This window comes from Penicillium mononematosum (genome assembly GCF_028829835.1).
Source record: "Penicillium mononematosum strain IBT 11891 chromosome Unknown utg000005l:1.0-9366267.0:1.0-9372171.0, whole genome shotgun sequence".
In the NCBI taxonomy this organism is placed as follows: Eukaryota; Fungi; Ascomycota; class Eurotiomycetes; order Eurotiales; family Aspergillaceae; genus Penicillium; species Penicillium mononematosum.
In genome coordinates, this window is record NW_026643275.1 from 8907570 (window position 1) to 8926078 (window position 18509).

The 18509-nt window shown below is 48.4% G+C and overlaps 7 protein-coding genes across 7 annotated transcripts; 3 read left to right on the forward strand and 4 right to left on the reverse strand.

Annotated features, from left to right (window-relative positions):
- Window positions 1–362: 362 nt before the first annotated feature.
- Window positions 363–1726, forward strand: N7519_011625 (uncharacterized protein; the record flags this gene model as incomplete). The annotated part of the gene is made up of 5 exons (XM_057298398.1): window positions 363–403; window positions 501–566; window positions 636–680; window positions 737–1381; window positions 1444–1726. 5 exons carry the CDS (start codon window positions 363–365, stop codon window positions 1724–1726), a joined length of 1080 nt encoding a protein of 359 aa, XP_057146280.1.
- Window positions 1727–2979: 1253 nt separating this feature from the next.
- N7519_011626 (chaperonin-containing T-complex subunit CCT3) lies at window positions 2980–4881 on the forward strand (the record flags this gene model as incomplete). The annotated part of the gene is made up of 6 exons (XM_057298399.1): window positions 2980–3004; window positions 3059–3125; window positions 3188–3396; window positions 3449–4039; window positions 4097–4734; window positions 4789–4881. The coding sequence occupies 6 exons, from the start codon at window positions 2980–2982 to the stop codon at window positions 4879–4881; spliced, it is 1623 nt and encodes a 540-aa protein (XP_057146281.1).
- Window positions 4882–5046: 165 nt separating this feature from the next.
- Window positions 5047–5631, reverse strand: N7519_011627 (uncharacterized protein; the record flags this gene model as incomplete). Its single annotated transcript, XM_057298400.1, has 1 exon — window positions 5047–5631. The coding sequence occupies one exon, from the start codon at window positions 5629–5631 to the stop codon at window positions 5047–5049; it is 585 nt and encodes a 194-aa protein (XP_057146282.1).
- A 1279-nt stretch (window positions 5632–6910) lies between these two features.
- Window positions 6911–9100, forward strand: N7519_011628 (PARP-type zinc finger-containing protein; the record flags this gene model as incomplete). Its single annotated transcript, XM_057298401.1, has 5 exons — window positions 6911–6926; window positions 7157–7292; window positions 7386–7557; window positions 7616–7684; window positions 7742–9100. The coding sequence occupies 5 exons, from the start codon at window positions 6911–6913 to the stop codon at window positions 9098–9100; spliced, it is 1752 nt and encodes a 583-aa protein (XP_057146283.1).
- Window positions 9101–10045: 945 nt separating this feature from the next.
- On the reverse strand, window positions 10046–11979 carry N7519_011629 (uncharacterized protein; the record flags this gene model as incomplete). Its single annotated transcript, XM_057298402.1, has 3 exons — window positions 10046–10826; window positions 10892–11539; window positions 11711–11979. 3 exons carry the CDS (start codon window positions 11977–11979, stop codon window positions 10046–10048), a joined length of 1698 nt encoding a protein of 565 aa, XP_057146284.1.
- A 1858-nt stretch (window positions 11980–13837) lies between these two features.
- On the reverse strand, window positions 13838–14928 carry N7519_011630 (BTB/POZ domain-containing protein; the record flags this gene model as incomplete). The annotated part of the gene is made up of 3 exons (XM_057298403.1): window positions 13838–14378; window positions 14430–14585; window positions 14675–14928. The coding sequence occupies 3 exons, from the start codon at window positions 14926–14928 to the stop codon at window positions 13838–13840; spliced, it is 951 nt and encodes a 316-aa protein (XP_057146285.1).
- Window positions 14929–15581: 653 nt separating this feature from the next.
- On the reverse strand, window positions 15582–16718 carry N7519_011631 (lipase family protein; the record flags this gene model as incomplete). The annotated part of the gene is given in 6 exon segments (XM_057298404.1): window positions 15582–15788; window positions 15805–15849; window positions 15905–16275; window positions 16329–16392; window positions 16442–16569; window positions 16628–16718. The coding sequence occupies 6 exon segments, from the start codon at window positions 16716–16718 to the stop codon at window positions 15582–15584; spliced, it is 906 nt and encodes a 301-aa protein (XP_057146286.1).
- Between the last annotated feature and the right edge of the window lie 1791 nt (window positions 16719–18509).

The window sequence follows — 18509 nt, forward strand, 5'->3', positions numbered from 1 at the left end:
CAAATACCGAAACGATCGATAAGCGCAGATATCGGAGTTACAACGGGCCGAGAATTTGACGTACCCGCGGTCGTGTCACAGCGAAATCCACGGGCCAATCAACGACATCTGGGTGAACGACTTCTACAACACCTGCCAAGGTTGGAATGTACCACTTTGACCGATGTCGAAGTATTCAAGATGGAGGCGGAGGTATGAGTTTACACTCCGGTGGCGGTGTTCACACGCGTCGGCGGAAGCCTAATGTCGGAGATATCGGAATTAAAAAATAACTTTCTGCTTCTTGCATTCCTCTTCTCAAAAGCCTTCTTGTTCGTGGTCTGAACGAGGGGGGCTCTTCTCTATAAAAGCCTTGACCTCCCATGCGACCCTTTTTCCGGTCCCCGCTTACTCGGCGGACACGGTACGGACGCGCTATTTATCCAACAATCCGCAACATGAGCACCCCACCTACCACCGAAGTGCTATATGCGCTGACCGTGGCGAAATCCCCCCGCTAGACCTAGCCCAGAAGATGTCTTGGAGAAAAGCCATCATGGAAAGAATGGATTCAGAAATCCGTGGGAGTAAGTGACACTGTGACTTGGGTTTTTGATCTTTGGTCGCATAGACTAACCAGGACCGCCGTGTTGTAGGTCTTTCCGCGATATGGATTCGAAAGATATCATGCAAATGATGATGTAGGTATTATTTTCGAACATTGAAGCAGGCAAGTATCTAACGCGTGGAATTACAGCACTCGTCGATTGAAGGGCAAAGCGAACAATCCCGATACCACACCTCCAACCGTCACTGTTCGCAAGCCCGAATTTCTTCCCAGCAGAGATACCCCCAAGCTGCGCGCAACATGGCTTGGACATGCATGCTATTATGTGGAGTTCCCAAGCGGTCTCCGAGTACTGTTTGACCCAGTGTTTGAAGCGCGTTGTGGACCGTGCTGCGGACCATATCATTCAGGTCCCAAGCGCTACACTGAGCCTCCATGTCAGATCAAGGATATCCCTGTCATTGACGCGGTGGTCATCTCCCACAATCACTACGACCATCTGTCCTACCCAACTGTCTCGGAGATCGCGAAACGACACCCCAATTGCCATTTCTTCGCGCCACTAGGTAACAAGTCTTGGTTCCACAGCTCAGGCATTGAAAATGTAACCGAGATGGATTGGTGGGATGAGCGCGATATTGCAATGTCACTGAAGGAGGGAAAAGACCCCCAAGTTGAACCAGTAGGCGAAGCTTCCTCCACGGCAGATATCAAGGCTCGCATCAGTTGTCTGCCTTGTCAGCATGTTACTGCTCGCAGTCCTTTCGACAAATACAAGACACTGTGGGCTTCCTGGGCCATTGAGTCCGGTGGTAGCAAGGTGTATTTCGCTGGGTATGATAACTCCGCAAACCATCCGCGCCATCATAATGTTGCTTTGCTAACCTCCACTCCAGTGATTCCGGCTATCGAGCAGTGGACGAGCTACCAGAAGGGGAGGATGATTGGGACCCCAAGTACAATTTCCCAATATGCCCTGCTTTCGAGCAGGTAGGTGAGTTCCGTGGACCATTTGATCTCGGCTTGATCCCCATTGGAGCATACGCCCCTCGTCATATTTTCAGTGCAGCACATTCCGACCCCCACGATGCTGTTCGCATCTTTAAAGATACCAAGTGCAAGAAGGCATTGGGCATGCACTGGGGCACTTGGGGTACTTACCGAGGAGGATGTGCTTGAACCTCCCAAAAAGCTCAAGGAGGCACTGAAAAAACATGATCTCGTTGAGACTGGTGTTTTTGATGTGTGTGATATTGGGGAGAGCCGGGAGTTCTGAACGAAACCCCGTCTCGTGTACATTACTTCCATGGCCTGTTCTAGGCCCGTGCTTGTGATTTCTTTCTTTTTGTATGTTTTCATATCTGAACATCGCCCTTCACGCATCAGCGAATCTTGTACCCTTGGCTCATATGTTCTGGCTAATTACCGTTTCTATTTTCTCTTGAACTGTAGATAATAGGCTGACAACTTTACCCGAATGTTGGTTATGTGATTTCGTCTCGCGCTTACCCAGGTTCCTATATAACGTTTTGGTTGTTGATGAAAGTTCTTTCGTGAAAGCGAAAGAAATGCCCTCGCAGTCTACATATGTACTGCCAGCACTCTCATAGTCAAGAAAAGGCCACCGGGTACACTCAGGCACATTTCCAAGGGGTTTCCAACGCAAGTGAACACCGTGGGGTCGTTACACCTGGCTATGGAAGGAATTGGCACAAGACCATAATCGGCGAGACCAAAACTTCTGGAAAGCCAAACAGTTTATCTGGCCATAAGAGAGCAAGATGCACAAATTTCAAAGCCAAAGATAACAAACACCGAGCCCGGAGACCGAGGACGCTGCTGAAAAGAACATTACGTAGCTACATCTGCTAATAGACCTTCACAGTGTGCGGCCGAAGAATGACCCATGACTCGAGCTGTGCTGTCAAGCCGTCTCATACGAGCCCATTCATCCTCCATGTTGAACTTTGTCCAAGCCCGTCATCCGATACCTCTCAATCTATTCTAGTAACGAAGTCGTATCGCATGCTGATGTCCGGGTAGCGGTTGCCCTAAGCCAGTTTTGTTTCTGCAATGTGCCTTCTTTCAAGGAACATTTGGATATGGATAGCAAAGCACAATGAAATAGATCATATTGCGACTCAATATATTGAACTGCAACTCTGTATATCTGTAGAGGTCCCGTCAGATGTTGTTAAGATGTAGATAAGTTGGGGATGTTTGCCTGGTTTGTCAGAGCGGAACGCTAACCGTATATGGACTAGTCCGAGGGAGCTCCCACTTCGCCTGGAAATTTGATGGAATGCGGGCGAACAGCGTTGAAGTCGGAACTCTTGGATTGTCATCTTCGTGCAATATTTTTGGATATTGACAAGAGATAAAGACCATTTTATACCCTATTCCCATCCAAACTACAATAAATCACCGCCAATATGCAGGCTCCGGTGGTGGTGATGAGTATGTTACCCCCCCATCGAGTTGCTCCCCTTTAAGTGCTAACAGATCATCCAGACACCAATTCCGGCGAGCGCCAGGTTGGCCGGAAAGCACAGATGTCTAACATTACCGCGGCGAAGACGTACGCTGCCCCTCGATCCTCCACTGTTCTCCCCTGACCGATGCTAATTTAATAAACACCAGTGTTGCGGATATCATTCGGTCATGTCTCGGACCCAAGGCGATGTTGAAGATGCTGCTTGACCCTATGGGTGGTATTGTATTGACCAACGATGGCCACGCTATCCTGCGAGAGATCGAAGTGTCGCACCCCGCGGCCAAGAGCATGATCGAGCTCAGCCGTACTCAGGACGAGGAGGTCGGAGATGGTACCACAACAGTCATCATCCTTGGTATGAGAATATTCTTTTGGAAGACCCGATGGCAAATGCTGATATTCCATAGCCGGTGAAATGCTCGCCCAGGCCATCCCCCAGCTCGAACGCAACATCCACCCCGTTGTTATCATCCAGGCTTTCAAGCGTGCCCTCGCCGATGCCCTTCAGATCGTGGAGGAGGTCTCGACACCCGTTGACATTCACGATGACAAGGCCATGTACAGCCTTATTCAGTCCTCCATCGGAACCAAGTTCGTGTCCCGCTGGTCAGAGCTCATGTGCAGCCTCGCATTGAACGCTGTGCGAACCGTCTCCTTCGATGTTGGTAGTGGAAAGCAGGAAGTCGACATCAAGCGCTACGCCCGTATTGAGAAGGTCCCCGGTGGTCAAATCGAGGACTCTGAGGTGATTGATGGTGTCATGGTCAACAAGGATATCACGCATCCCAAGATGCGTCGCAGAATCGAAAACCCCCGCGTTCTTCTCCTGGATTGCCCCCTGGAGTACAAGAAGGGCGAGTCTCAGACCAACATTGAGATCTCCAAGGAGGATGACTGGAACCGAATTCTCCAGATTGAGGAAGAGCAGGTCAAACACATGTGCGAGGCCATTCTGGCTTTCAAGCCTGACGTTGTTATCACTGAGAAGGGTGTTTCCGGTAAGAAACCGGTCTGATTAGGGTGATTGATTCCATGTTCTAACCACCGAGCTTTAGATCTTGCACAGCACTTCCTGGTGAAGGCCAACATCACAGCCCTCCGCCGTGTGCGAAAGACCGACAACAACCGTATTGCCCGTGCAAGTGGTGCTACCATCGTCAACCGTGTCGATGATATCCAGGAGTCCGATATTGGTACTGGGTGCGGACTGTTCGAGATTGAGAAGATTGGTGATGAGTACTTCACATTCTTGCGCAAGTGCAAGTCCCCGAAGGCCTGCACAATCCTGCTGCGCGGCCCCTCCAAGGATATCCTTAACGAGGTTGAGCGCAACTTGCAGGATGCCATGTCCGTTGCTCGCAACGTTATCTTCCACCCTCGTCTGTCTCCCGGTGGTGGTGCTACTGAGATGGCCGTCTCCGTGAAGCTCAGCCAGCTTGCCCGCTCCGTGGAGGGTGTCCAGCAATGGCCATACAAGGCCGTTGCCGACGCTATGGAGGTCATCCCCCGGACATTGGCCCAGAACGCTGGTGCTAGCCCCATCCGTGTGCTTACCAGTCTCCGTGCCAAGCACGTCGAGGGCCACCATACCTGGGGTCTGGATGGCGAGTCTGGCAACTTGGTTGATATGAAGCAGTACGGTGTTTGGGAACCTGAAGCCGTCAAGCTTCAGAGCATCAAGACTGCGGTCGAGGTAAGCTCCCTACCTTTTTTTTCCACACTACGTTTCACTAACATATCTCTCTAGTCCGCATGTCTCCTTCTCCGTGTCGACGACATCTGCAGCGGAAAGTCCGCTCAACAGATTGCCGGCGGCGGCGGCGGTGGCGGCGAGGAATGATTGATAGAGGAAAAAGAAAAAATGATACTTGGACTCGAGGTCCATACATAATGTTACACGATTTGCCTCACGGCTGTCTTCTGTATGAATATCCTAGATTCAAAAAAACTAAATCCAGATGGGTATCTTCGTATCGTACACAGCCAGCATTTCAACCCGCCTCCACTAGTCTTCTTCATGGAAAATGACACCAGGAACTTCCTGCTGGGCCACCTGGCCATCCACAGCGCCTCCATCCCCGCCTTCCACATTGACCATCGAGCCTGGGGCAGCCGAGATCTCCATAGGAGTAGTATCATTCTGACCACCATTACCCTTCTTCCCACGCGCATTCTTCTTCTTCTCCCTCCTGCGCCGATTCTTCTCCGTCTTCTCATCATCCCTGCGCTTCTTCTCCTCTTGTTCTTTCTGCCAAGCCTCATTATTCTTCTCATTATCCACCTCGGACTGCATCAACCGCAGCCGTTCATACTCCCGCCGCCGACTGGCCTTGTACACGTGGAATTCACCGGAGCCCGCACCGGCCGATGATCCCTGCACATTGGTGACGATCTCCGGCGGCGCCGAGAGGGACGCTACGGTGCGTGGCTTCAGGGTATCCGGTAATTGGATGTCTTTGCTGGGGTCTTTGAAGAGTGTCTGGATCTCGCTGGCGACCTCGGAATGCGGTGTCATGGCGCGGCGTTTTGTCGGCCGCTTGCTGCGTGGATCCGCGCTTGTGGGGATGGATTCTGGGCCTGGTTCGGACATTGTGTGGGTGTTGGGTTGAGGAGAGGTGATGCGACCGCGTGGAATCGGTGGGGTTTGCGCGAGTGGGAGGAATTGGGATCTTCTCCTTTGCACTGGTAGTGAAAGAGGCTTTCCCTTGGACACTAGGTGGCAGACAATGCTGGTGTAGTGGGATTTGATTGCTCGAGTGCAGTGGGAAACCTTGGATGGTGAGTAGAAGGTAGTAACAAGCTCAAGATGTAGATTTGGGCAACCTTCAACCGTCGGAATAGTCTAACCGCCTTCAGTTAGCGGCATAAGCACATGGCAGATCACCCTGTCCAAAGCTGCCCAGGTGTTTCTTCCTGTGTCGTATATTGTTTAGCTTGGGATACTTATTTCTATTCTATTTTGGCTACTAATAATTGCTTATGTCCTAGATACTATAGTGGTGATATCCAACATGGCCACTGCAGGAAATTATATAGGCATAGAATGCGAGTTCTTTACAAGTTGGAACATTGTTATAGCAAGTTCTACCATATCTCGATTCAAAGTGACCTCCTATTGAAAACTAATTGGCATACCAGGACGAATCCTTGACTGTTTCAAAATTGAAGAACATCCAATTTACTTCTAGATGGACTCCATATTCTAACCGTTTTCCTACCGCCGAGTACTCCTGAATGAAGCAATTAACTACATAGCTAGAATGCCAGGCCCTTTTAGGTCTAGTAGCGTAATGCACACATAAACTAAATTAATTAATTAATCATTAAGATACACCTGGGCAGTTATTTAGGAAAAATAAAGAAAATAAAAAATAAAAAGCACAATAGCTAAGTATGCCAGAAGCATTCTGATTGGCCAGAAAACGGATGATATTCAAAAGGGGAATGACACGCAACGCAACAAAAGGGATCATCTTCTTTGTCTCTTTATTGTTCTTTCCCCAAATGAGAATCTTCATGTCTCACTATTTTACTGAGAACAATGAAAGACATATAATCCAATACTCGGAGAAAAGTCAATTGACAGCTTCACACTTTCTTACGTCCGCTTTAAACCCGCGGTAGCATTCTATTCATCCTGCTCTTACAATAACTTCAATTTTGAACTTTCCTATTTTCAGATTGTGATCACATTCAGCAAACGGGTTCTATTTTCTTTGTTCAACTTCTCAACTTCCTTTGTTCACTAGTGACCCGAATATCTGTGCGCTGGTACTACATATGTACTTAAGCTTCACTCCACAACCATCAACCTCACACATACACCTCTTTTTTTTTCTCTACTTGCACATTGACTACCATCAGTCAAAATGCCCTACCGATTCGGTGAGTACCTTCATCTCATGTTGCTATGTCTTCCTACTGCTGTTCTCCTGGTCAATGGATGCATGTCTGTTGCGCCAAATGAGAATACCTGGTTGCACAAAGATATGATGTCGTGCCCTAACTCACAGACATCGTCTGTGTACTCTGGCTTTTCCGACAAAAATAACTCCTCCTCCGGAATTCAAGGAAACGAGAAGCCTTCATGACATCATAGCTAACTTCATGATCAGAGATTGCCGCTCAAGGCCGCGCTGGCTGCAAAGCCACTGATTGTGCCAAAGACAAGGTCAAGATCACCAAGGGTGAATTCCGTGTTGGCACCTGGGTTGATGGACAGGGCTTCCAGGGCTGGTCCTGGCGCCACTGGTGAGTCCAGCTTTGTGAAGACACATGGTGGTCTTAGCATCATTCATGGCTTCTATTCCTGAGTGAAGGATTTCAAATACTGACCTCACCCAGGGGCTGCTTCACCCCCAAGCAAATTGTGAACGTCAAGAAAGACCTGACTGAGGTCTCCGAGGATCCCGATTTCTCTCGCCTTGATGGCTTTGATGAGATGAGCGAGGAGCTCCAGGACAAGATCCGCAAGGCCATCGAAGTAGGCCATGTCGAAGACGAGGAATGGCGAGGCGTAAGTTCATCTTCCTCGATCTACAAGGACTGTGGATCAATCGGCTAATACTTCATAGGATGTTCAATGCAACCGCCCTGGAAAGGTCGGCATGCGTGTCAAGGCTAGCAAGGCCAAGGCCAAGGAGGTTCGTGGATTCCATTTTGTATCCACTTGTCATATGTGATACTAATCTCACTTCCAGACAAAGGATGCTGAGAAGTCCTCGCCTGGCAAGAAGCATGATCTGACCGATTCCGAGAATGCGGCAGAGGAGCCCGCCAAGAAGAAGCAGACCCGTGCCAAGAAAGCTGCCGATGATGATGAGGCCATTGCTGAGGCCACCGTCGTTGAAAACGAGCCCAACATGGGCAAGAAGCGTGGCCGTGGTCGTCCCCGCAAGAACACTTCTGAGGACCAAGTTGCTGCCGCTGATGTCAAGGTCGAGCCCAAGAAGCCTGGCCGTCCTCGCAAGAAGACTTCGGATGAAGACAGCCCCGATGCTCAGACTGAGGTCAAGGTCGCGCCCAAGCGTGCCGTTCGCGGCAAGAAGGTTTCCGAGGACGAGGGTGCAGATGCAGACACTGAAATGACGACCGAGCCCACCGAGCCCAAGACACGTGCTACTCGTGGCAAGAAGATCACCAAGGATGAAGCCGCCTCTGCCGACATTGAGCCCAAGCAGCCCACCAAGCGTGCTACTCGTGACAACAAAGCCACTACTGAGGCTAAGGTTGCTGACAAGGAGTCCAACGAACTTGACCCTGCCGATGAGGACAAGCCTACCAAGAAGGCGTCCATGACTCGTGCAACACGTGCCAAGAAGGATGTCAAGAAAGACGTTTCCCCTGTCGAGAAAGATACCTCATCTGCCGACAATGAGACCGCCGCTACCATCGAGTCAAAGAACACCCGTCCCACTCGTGCCACTCGTGCCAAGAAGGATGCCAACAAGGACGTTCCTCCCGTCGACAAAGACATCTCCTCTGCCGACAACAAGACTGCCAGCGGTGCGATCAAGAAGTCGACCACCCGTGCCAGGGCTGCCAACGGCAAAAAGACTACCAATGGCTCGAAGGCTACCAATGATGCCAAGAACAGCGGATCCGACACTTCCAAGGACGAGCACGCTGCTGAATTGACCGAGAAGCCCAAGCGCACCCGGGGTGCCAACAACAAGACCAACGGCAACAATACTACCTCTGGGAGCAGCCGCAAGGCCTCTGTCGACAAGGCTACGCAGACGCCACCCGAAGAGGATGCCGAGATTCCAGATGCTATCAAGGAGAAGCCCAAGACTCGAGCTCGCAAGCCAGCCGCCGCGAAGATCACCATTGAGTCCGCTAAGACTACCGAGGAGCCTGCCGAGGCCTCCACTGAGCAATCTGTTAAGGACACCATCGTGAAGTCCGAGGATGGCCCCAAGAACGAGAATGCTTCCGCTGAAGCTCAAGATGAGCCCACCGTCGAGACTGCTGAGAAGCCCGTTGAGGGCGCTAGCGAGAAGCCCCTCGAGTCTCCTCTCAAGCCAGTCAAGGCTGAGTACACTGACGATGACTTCTAAGCTCGCTTACCCTTCGTGCTAGTGTCTCACTTGTGTGGACAATCTCGCATTATTGTGAATTACGAAATACCAACCCTTGTCTTCTGTGCTTTGTGCTGCTACTGGTCTTTTCCATCTGTTCTTTTGTGCTTCATTTCGGTCTGTGCTAATAACACCGATGGATGCCAGCGAGATATCAGCTTTGCGTTTGTTTTTCAATTCTTCCAATTGTTTTCATTTTTTTTTCCTCCGGGCGTGAGATTCGGTTTCCCTTTAGCGATGGCTGGTTTGCACAGGTGCACCAGTTTATTTGTATGCTATGCATTTCCGGGTCGTTCTCACCATCCATTAGCCTGCGAGTTGACATAACAATCCAATTGTTTTCAAAAAAATAACTTTCAGTTATACGGCTTGCGTTAAGGAGCTTTCTACAGTCAGGGTCTTTGGGTAGGTGTGTCTTCGAGATGAGCAGCACCATGATATGGACACTGAATGTCACACTACATAGTATCCTCAATGTGGGTCAAGAGCCAAGATACTCTTGTCAGTATGGCTTGCAAGAATCAAACTTGATGTGGTCCTCGAAGCTACAAAATACGATTAAAGGGCTGTCACTGCAAGTGTCGGGGACGAGCGAAATCTGTTGAATAGGAATACCTCCCTCGATAAAAGCTAGCTATGAGCTTGCACGGCCTCTCCATTGAACGAAAGCAAAAAAAGACCCATAGAAGTCCTTATATTGTGCATGATGAAATGACGGGAATATCGTAATGAGCAAATGCAAATGAAAGACGCGAAAAAAAAAACACGCAGAGCGATTAAGAATGCAAACGATCCGAGATCGAAACCTGTAGAAAACGAAAAAGAAACAAGTCAAAGTGAGGAATCCCATGCACTCAATAGGCAGCTGGGGAAATCATGGGACACAGAGTTCTTTGCACTGCTCCCGCTGGATCAGAGTGGACATCAAATGTTTCCCAGACCACGGCTCTCAAGTAGCGCACGGGTATTACCATACAACTCGGGGTTATGGACATGAGCCACGGTGCGAAGATTGAGAACTTTCTCTTGCAGCTTTGGGTGTTCTCGCAACAACGACCAGAACTGCTCGCTAGCATTATACGTGAGCAGGTCCGAGGCCTCAGCAATGAAATGAATGAGCCATGACTGGAGGTAATCACAGCCCGCCTCATCGAACTCTGTTCGGCCAGTGAAAGCAAGCGAAGCAACCGCGAGGAGGGGTTTGGACTGGTATAGTTCTGGGTAACAGTTCCAGGCGACTTGGAGCTTGAAGGTAATTCGGTAGACCAAATCCATCAGGCCGAAACGGCGGGCTTGGAGGTATACTCTTCCCAGGACGATGATGGCATTTTCCAGATCGAGGCTGTTGCTCACGCCGTTCAGTTTGAAGTTCTGACCAATTCCCATTTGATCGCCAACCAGGCGGTAGGTAGTACTGCTGTCGGAATCGAGGGCTGGGAATGGAGTGGGATGCGAGAAGCCTGAGTTTTTAAGTGTAATTAGGCGAGGGGGGAATTCTCCATCTGCTAGGTATTCACGGATCTGTAGGTGCTCCGGCTGTTTTTCGAGAGCTAGGGCGCCTAGGAACACATCGGTGATCTTGGCAGTTTGAGGCTGGTTCAGGAAGACATGTTTCAGAGCTTGGCTGAGAGTCAAATCGAAGATTGAGAACTCTTGGATGGGTTGCTGAGTTGGCACATCTGCAATTCTACCACTAGCACCAGCACTGTAGATTTAGGATATATTTGTCAGTGGATCCGCAGTGAGAATTTACATCAGAACTTCACGAACCTAGTATCATCTTCAACCTTAGGCACCATGTTTAGCGTCATGGTAGTTTGTGGCGCATTGGTTGTCGATGACGTTGGGAGAGAAGAAGAAGTGGGAGGCACCAGAGGGGGACACGGATGGAATTGCTGGGTCTTTTTGAAGCTAGAGCTCTCTCTGTCAGCAAAAGGAATGCTTTCGGATGCAGAGCTGACGGGTTTAACATCTTGCAAAGACCCCAATGTTTGTCTGAACTGAGCGCTCTGAGGAGCACGTGGGTCAGAAAATGACCTGATGGTTGTCAGCTCATTAGATGAGGGTGCAGCGTCAGTATCAGGCTCCACGTGATTTGATAGGTCCTTTTTGTCTTCTTCTTCATTGTCATCTCCATCTCCATCTTCCTCCTCGGACTCAGATTCTGCATCGCTTTCTGCACAGGAGACCATGTCCTCATGGCCACTTGGCAGGACCAGACGAAGTTCCTTGCCTCGTTTCCCCTTGGCTCCTAGTTCCTGGAGAGACATGTTCTTCCAAAATTCGAGGCCAGGCTCAGTCCGAATGATTTCCATCAGATCGTCCCAGATCTTGGCATCAGGCTCTCTCTGAGCGCGACGAAGAACGTTGATGGTCTTTTCATTGAGAATAAAGAGATCCTGGAGTCCGACCCATTTGCTGCATGCACGTTAGATTCCAGTTCTTATAGATCAGCAGTGACAAAAATAATCAGAAAAACTGAAATATTGATCAACAGAAATGCGGAAAAGCCAACGGACACACATATACATAAACAAACAAGCAACTTCAGGTGTCTTTTTTGGGTATGAAAAAAGAAACCAAACTTACTACATGTTTCGACCCGGAAGATACACCGAGTACATCCGGTCTTTCAGGTGCGTCATCCAGGCACCCTCAACTGGCTGGGCACCAACAGGGCGACGGTTTATGTGCCGGCTTGGTCCGAATTTCTCTGGCAGTACCACGCCAATCCAGACGTCGGATTTGTATTGCCGGAGGGAATTCTTGTACCGGACAACGAAGGTTTCACCAGGCTCCAGGAGACGGGGCTTGCCTAGGTGTCTCAAGCCAGTGGTCAAATAGGTTCTGGGGGCCATCTTGGTCGATTGGCCGTGCATTGGAGTATTTGAGATGTCACTGCTCTTTTGAGAAGATGATTGTTGGTCTTGGTCACCGGGAGTTGGAAGTGATTGATAATGTGAGTAGTAGAAGGCTTCCGGAAATTGCTTGGCTTTTGAAAGAAAAAGCGAAGTGAGGTTGCTGCTGATCTCGTGCTCAGTACAATTGTAGCAGGCGATCAATCCGAAAGATGATATTGGGTTACCGGGTTGGAACTGAGGATATAATGATAGGAAGCCACAACGTGCAGATTTCAGCTGTTGTGCGGGTTGGAGATAATTGCAAGTAAAACCAGGGTAAGGTCAATGACCTTTCAAGAAAAAGGGAATGAGCTTCTGAATGAAGATAGAATGGTTGGCAAGTCTTGCGGATATAGTTCCTCTGGTGTGCACCTGGATCAGAAGCAATGAGGCCTAGATAAATCACGTAATAATGCCTTCGCTAGCACATGCAGAGGATATATGGTCCAGGGGAAGGGAAGAAGAGATCGAGGTAACGCCGAGCCCCGAGTCTTTATAATGTGTTGGTGTAAGCGACAGGTGAAGAGCTTCGTGTCGCGGCAAACAGACGTGTTCCTTGTTTGCAATCGAAGTAGTAATTGATAAAGGTTGTTCGTAGTGATAAACCACAAGGTCCTCTTCGCTGTGATTGTACTTAGTTTAAAGAAGCCGTTCTGTTATGACGAAGACGTCCTCAAATGGTGGATATTGCCCATGTGGCCTTGATATCCGGAGCCTCACCTGAGCAACTCGACTACAGTTTAGTTGACGAGCTGTGACTGGCCTCCGGGGACCTAAGATGTATCTATGGACTTTCAATTTGTATGCGTGAGAATAACGACCTTGCTTGTAATTCTAACGTGCTACAGAAGAACTTTTATTGCATACGAATAAATCTGTCTCAGCTCCCCCAGTATTGAACAACCTTCGACGCAAGCTATCCACAATAACAATCCCTCGATGTGATATGCTCACTTGGCTTCAGAAGGGATTCTGGGCACGAATTTTGTATGGCTATCGGACACCAAGAAAGATTGCACCAAATGTCCAAAAAGCGACCAAGGTGGAAAACGAAAATATCGAAGTACGTAGAATTTCATTGATGCCATTAACTCACTTCCATGGGAAGCAAAGGGCTTGGTGAATTGCTAGTGGACAGTCTCACGGTCAAAACCAAGAAAACTATCCAAGATTTGGTGTGGAGGTAAATTCTTACAACAATCCGAAGACTGAAAATTGTTGAAGGACTGGACTCAATATTACTATGTACGTCACGGGTATATTGCTACGGTTCCTTTGTTTGAGGTGGCCGAATTTCTTCATTTCTGTTTCTCATCACTATATGGGGCGCGTTGCCCAAGAGCAAATTAAGCGATGAACGAAGCATCGCCTGAGTAGCGGCAAAAGCACAACCACTGTCGCAAACAAGAGCAGCAGACTAAGCGCAGATAATTAAAGACTGTGAAAAAAAGCTCAATCTCAAGGAGTGTAGAGTGGTTGAACGCAAGTCAAGATACGCCGTGGATCCAATCAAAAGCGAATAAGGTCGGTTCTTCAAACCAAAAGGGCGGCCAACCTCGGTAGAAGCGAAGGTCAAGTTGCTGTCAAAGCAATAACGCAGACCAATGCGAGGTCGTTAATGTGCCATTCTGGTGCAAAAGATGCATGCCTCGCTTGTTCAATTTCAAAATCCAAGTCGCTCGATCCAGTACATAGGAAATGTTGCAGCCGCTTAGAAAAACCTCGGCGATCGCTTGGTGCTGGTAGACACGAGTGTAAGCACTCAGGGCTCGGCATCCAAAAATACAGTCAGCAGTAAAGAGGGTTACGCAAAGATCTAGGGCGAGGGAGAGGGAGAAGGAGAAGGGGGAATTGAATCGTACCGCAGCTCCGAGAGGTCGTCCATGTGGTTGCACATTGCCACAAACAGGTCGAAGAACAACTTGCCTCCTTCCTCCATCTCCATCTGCAAGGTTCCGCTGCTCTTAAAAGTCTTACGACTGCGGATGATAAGAGCAAGGTAATGAGCGCGCAGGCGGGAATCAGTCTCGGGTGTATTGTCATATGCATATCGAGCAGATCGCAAGATCACGTCGGCTGGAATACCACTCTGAAGACCCTGCTTTCGGAGAGCAAGGCGCTTGAGCTCTTCCAGGCCGTACTTCTCAGCAGCACAGTACACTGCCGTGTCTCGGAGAATAAGATCTCCCACCCCGAGGTGAAACATTGTCGGCTCGCTCGATCCACGGCCACCAGTTTGATTGATATCCTGGGCGTTCTCTAGTGACCAAGAGTTCCTTTGCTTTCCACGCAACAGGCGCGGGTAGTAGTCACCCTTGTACAAAAACTCGAGAACACACGACAGAATCTCAGGTTCTCTATCTCAAATATAAGCTTGTATTCAAATGAAATAGGCAGGGCTTTCTCACTCGTCAGGCAAAGTCAGTTGCTTTGCACCGTCCCTCAGAAACTGCTCCTTCAGAGCAGCACTAAAAAACGACGACGCGGATAGGACATCTTCATGGGCGGCGAAGAGACGCTGATCCCGGCCAACAATCATAGTAATGATAGGGCTGGTAAGGGGACTATAGGGATACATCATCAGCACATGAAATCCATGTCTATATTTGTCGAGGGCGCAAGAGTCGGGATTCATATAAAAAAAAAGACACACCTTCCCATCGAGGGACTTTCCACTTTCTGCTTCATCTTCTCCTTAACCAGCTCGTCGTACTTCTTCTTGGCGACCTTGACGGTCTTACCCGCCCGGTCCTTGGATACGAAAGAGCGCTTGAACATAACGGCGCAAAGGAACCCTATTGCCGAAATATGCCCATAGAAGGTGGTCAAAGGTGGGATAAACCTGTAATTATCAGAAGGAATGATACGAGTTGGTCGAAAGAAAGACGGATTGACGCTGCTGGTCATGCACACGAAGCATGTGAGTCTTGGAAGCTCCCCGCAGAAATGGTCCCCCCGAGTCTTAGTTAAAAGACGAGGAATACGCAGTTCTGGGATGACTTTGCATTCGAGAATCTGAAATGACTCTCTAAGCGAACAGTTATCGACTCCGGCAGGCGTGGAAGGAAAGAAAAAAGAAGAAAGGAAAACGGGAAGAGGGGGTTTAAATGCGGGGGTCAGGTGATATCAAATGTGACTAGAGACAAAGTCACCTGTTAAGTGAGGCTCAGGCTCAGGTGAAATTCCGTGTGGCTGGTTCTTTGGGAAACATCGAGGGCTGTGCATGTTGGCGCTAAATTGTCACATCACACTAGTCACAGTGCATGGGCTAAGTTCCGAACCAATGAGAATGTACATGGAACCTTGCCAAAACCGACTTGTCTACCTTTTAACAGGCCATGATGGAGTGTAATTCACGTCAAATTGTATTATATATATATGCATAGCCCAATCGTATTGGATGATGAACCATCCAGTGTACACTAATAAGTGTAAACTAACTATTAGAACAATAGATGGTCTATTCCCGTCGCCGGCGAGGGAGTAATCATCTGAGATTGCTTTTCCCCAAAATAAGCGGTCTGTGTCGAAGATTACTCTGTTATATCCAATTCTGGTGCTCAAAGCCCGCCACAACCAGCAGTAAGCATCGTAATACCAAAGCTTGAGAAGTGACCGATAGTCACAGCGTACATGCCATTGCCGGCAGAGCAGGCCCTGTCTCGCTGCCCTTCACACTTCACGCAGCTGGACTCCGAGCCGGAGCTGTAGTATTCCTGTTCATGGTCACGGTAGGTAAGCGATTGAACATTGAAATGAAAGGGGCTCTATAGGCTAACTCACGGTTCCATAGTGCTTAAAGTTGACAAGGCCACTCGAGTACATGTTCTGTTTGTATGGTTAGCCTTTTTAATATAGCATCTGTAGTCCAACCATGGCTTACTGGAACACCGTCAAGAACGTTATTTCCACGGTTGAAAGTACCGGGCTGCGAGCCAGCAAAGTTGGCCCACGCCTCATTGCCGATAGGGAAAGCAGCAAGAGCATTGCTGGTGAGTTCCTTGTCCGGGAAGTTCTGGGCCAGTGCAACGTGGGCAATGGATGTGAGGGCACCACCTAGAGAATGTCCAATTGCCTCTAAAGTGTAATCCGGGTATTTCGCGATGAGCGATTTGACTTCGGCGATGACGGTGTCGTGTATAGCGGACCAAGGCCTGCTAATACCCCTCATGATCTGCACGTCGGATGGGAAAGTCACGCCGGAGAGCGAAGGAGTCACGAGATGAATGTCAATGTCATTCAAGAGATCGACAACTATATTAATTAGCACGATGAGGTAGCAAAATAACGAATCGATTTCCCCATACTAGATGTTGAGCCCCTCATGATGACTGAGATCTTCTTCTTCTCGGTGGAGTATCCGATGAATCCCTATTGGAATTAGTTATTTGCTAGCGTATAGAGAAAATGCCACGCCTACATCGGTACCGGTCAGGATGTCATCAATCCTCTTAGTAATAGTGACATCGAAAGCTGTTCCTTTGCAACCGCTGTAGGCAGCGGAAGAAAGCTGTGCTGCACGGTGCAAATCAGGGAAAGCAGAAGCGGCTTGAGATAACGTTAGAGCTGTGTATCCGAATAAAGATGGGCTCATTAATTGACGCACCAGCAGTTGCCCTCGACTCCAAAATAGGTGCAGACAGGGCCTGAGAGATCAAGGAGATCCCTACAAGCAAAGATTGGCAGTTGAACAACATGTTGGAACAGTATATGAGGATTTTATAGAACGCTTTGCAGATATTCAGAAAGGCTGCTGGATCGTTGTCTTCGAATGGAAAAAAGGAAGGCTGTCTTGGTTGAACTGGGTCTTTAAATAATCCTTCATATACCCCTCAAAAGTTTTCTTTATCTTCATTGTCACTATATTCGCACACTATATTCCGCGGAGGAGAAGGAATCCCGCGCCAGGTGGGTTACATCGGGGCTCATATCCCAAACCGGTACACCATGCATGGTGAATGCACAAATGATCATTCCGCCGAATATTTGTGGATTCCACGAGTTTTCCAGGCTGGTGGTAGCAGCCCTAGTGAGTTGGAGTACTACCCGTAAGCCTCAAAGACTCATTTGGTCTTTACACGATATGGGACTAGGGTGTTGAGACATAATATGAGTCCCCAAGACTCGTCAACTAATCAGAATTACCAATATCCTGGCGTGGAGCACTATAACAATGTTTATGTCTCAAAGCACAGAAACGGGAGCCTAGTACTCCATACGGCACGGAGTAAATAAGTAAATTTTGACCGCCTGGCTCACCGCTGGCCTGTCATTACCCACTCTGTACGAAACCTTAAAGATCTACATGTAATCTTCTCACCACGTTTCCGAGATAATTGCTCTATCTCCGTGTAATAAATTAAATTTAATAAATAGGTTGTCACATAGATTAAATGAAAATTTATAGCATAGAATATTCAAAGTATAGATAATTCAACCATTAAGAATTCAAGAAATAGAGAATAAGAATAGCCACTTCTACGGCCTTTTCAAGTCTTTTAGTAGACTCTTTTAACGATATATAGGATATTGACTGTAGTACGATGCGTCTGACATCGAAGCTATGGAAACAGACAGAATAATCTGACTGGTGAGATCTGAGACACGGGTAAATCAGGGGGATTTGGGTTGTGCCGGTGAACGGTTATTGCTTACAGTGTTCTATGATGGTTTACATACACAGGCCAGTCGAAGGGTATGCGGCCCTTATTGACCCTGGGCTATTTGTTAGACCAACCCATTGGGTCGGGTTCGAGGTCGGGGTGCGGTGGAGCATACGTTCTGGGTGAACTCTGAGTTAATTTCTCAAGGACAATATCTCGAGATACTGTTTGCGCTGGTTCCCATGCCGTAGTGCATATGTATGCCTCGGGTTCTTTTTAGTAGTCTTTAGTAGACTTCATTGTGTGTTAGATCTTCAAACATTAGAGGGCCGTCAATTCCAGAATACTAGAAAGAGGGGAGCAGGAAGAAAATAGAGGAATAAACTCAAGAAGATGACAGTACGGAGTATAGGTATATCGCGGGACCCACTTCGTCACGCTATATAATACGAGTACGACATCACTGGGCGAATGAACAAAGTCAATACAGAACGATGCTGCAGCATGTGATAGCATGTGATCGTGTTGGTCTCCTTGCACAATTCTCTAGATGTGCTTTATTGATATACTCCCACTTCTTATCGATGTTATAGCTAGAATGAGAAGCATTTGCCTCAAAAGATAGAATACAGGCAGCGAGAAAAGTGTGAAACGTGTTCTCCATAAACTGACTTTCCTTATAATAACTATGTGACCCCCGTTGCACTGCCCTCTCACCCCACCTATCCGTGGGCGAGTAGACGATGGAAGTACAGAAAGCTAAGCAATAGGAAATTCAGACTTCGAGAGCTTGGCCATCCTTAAGAATTCACCTATCGAGAATTAGATTCAGCGAGTGGGATATGGGTGTATTCATATGACCAGTGTTACCAACTGTATTGCGGG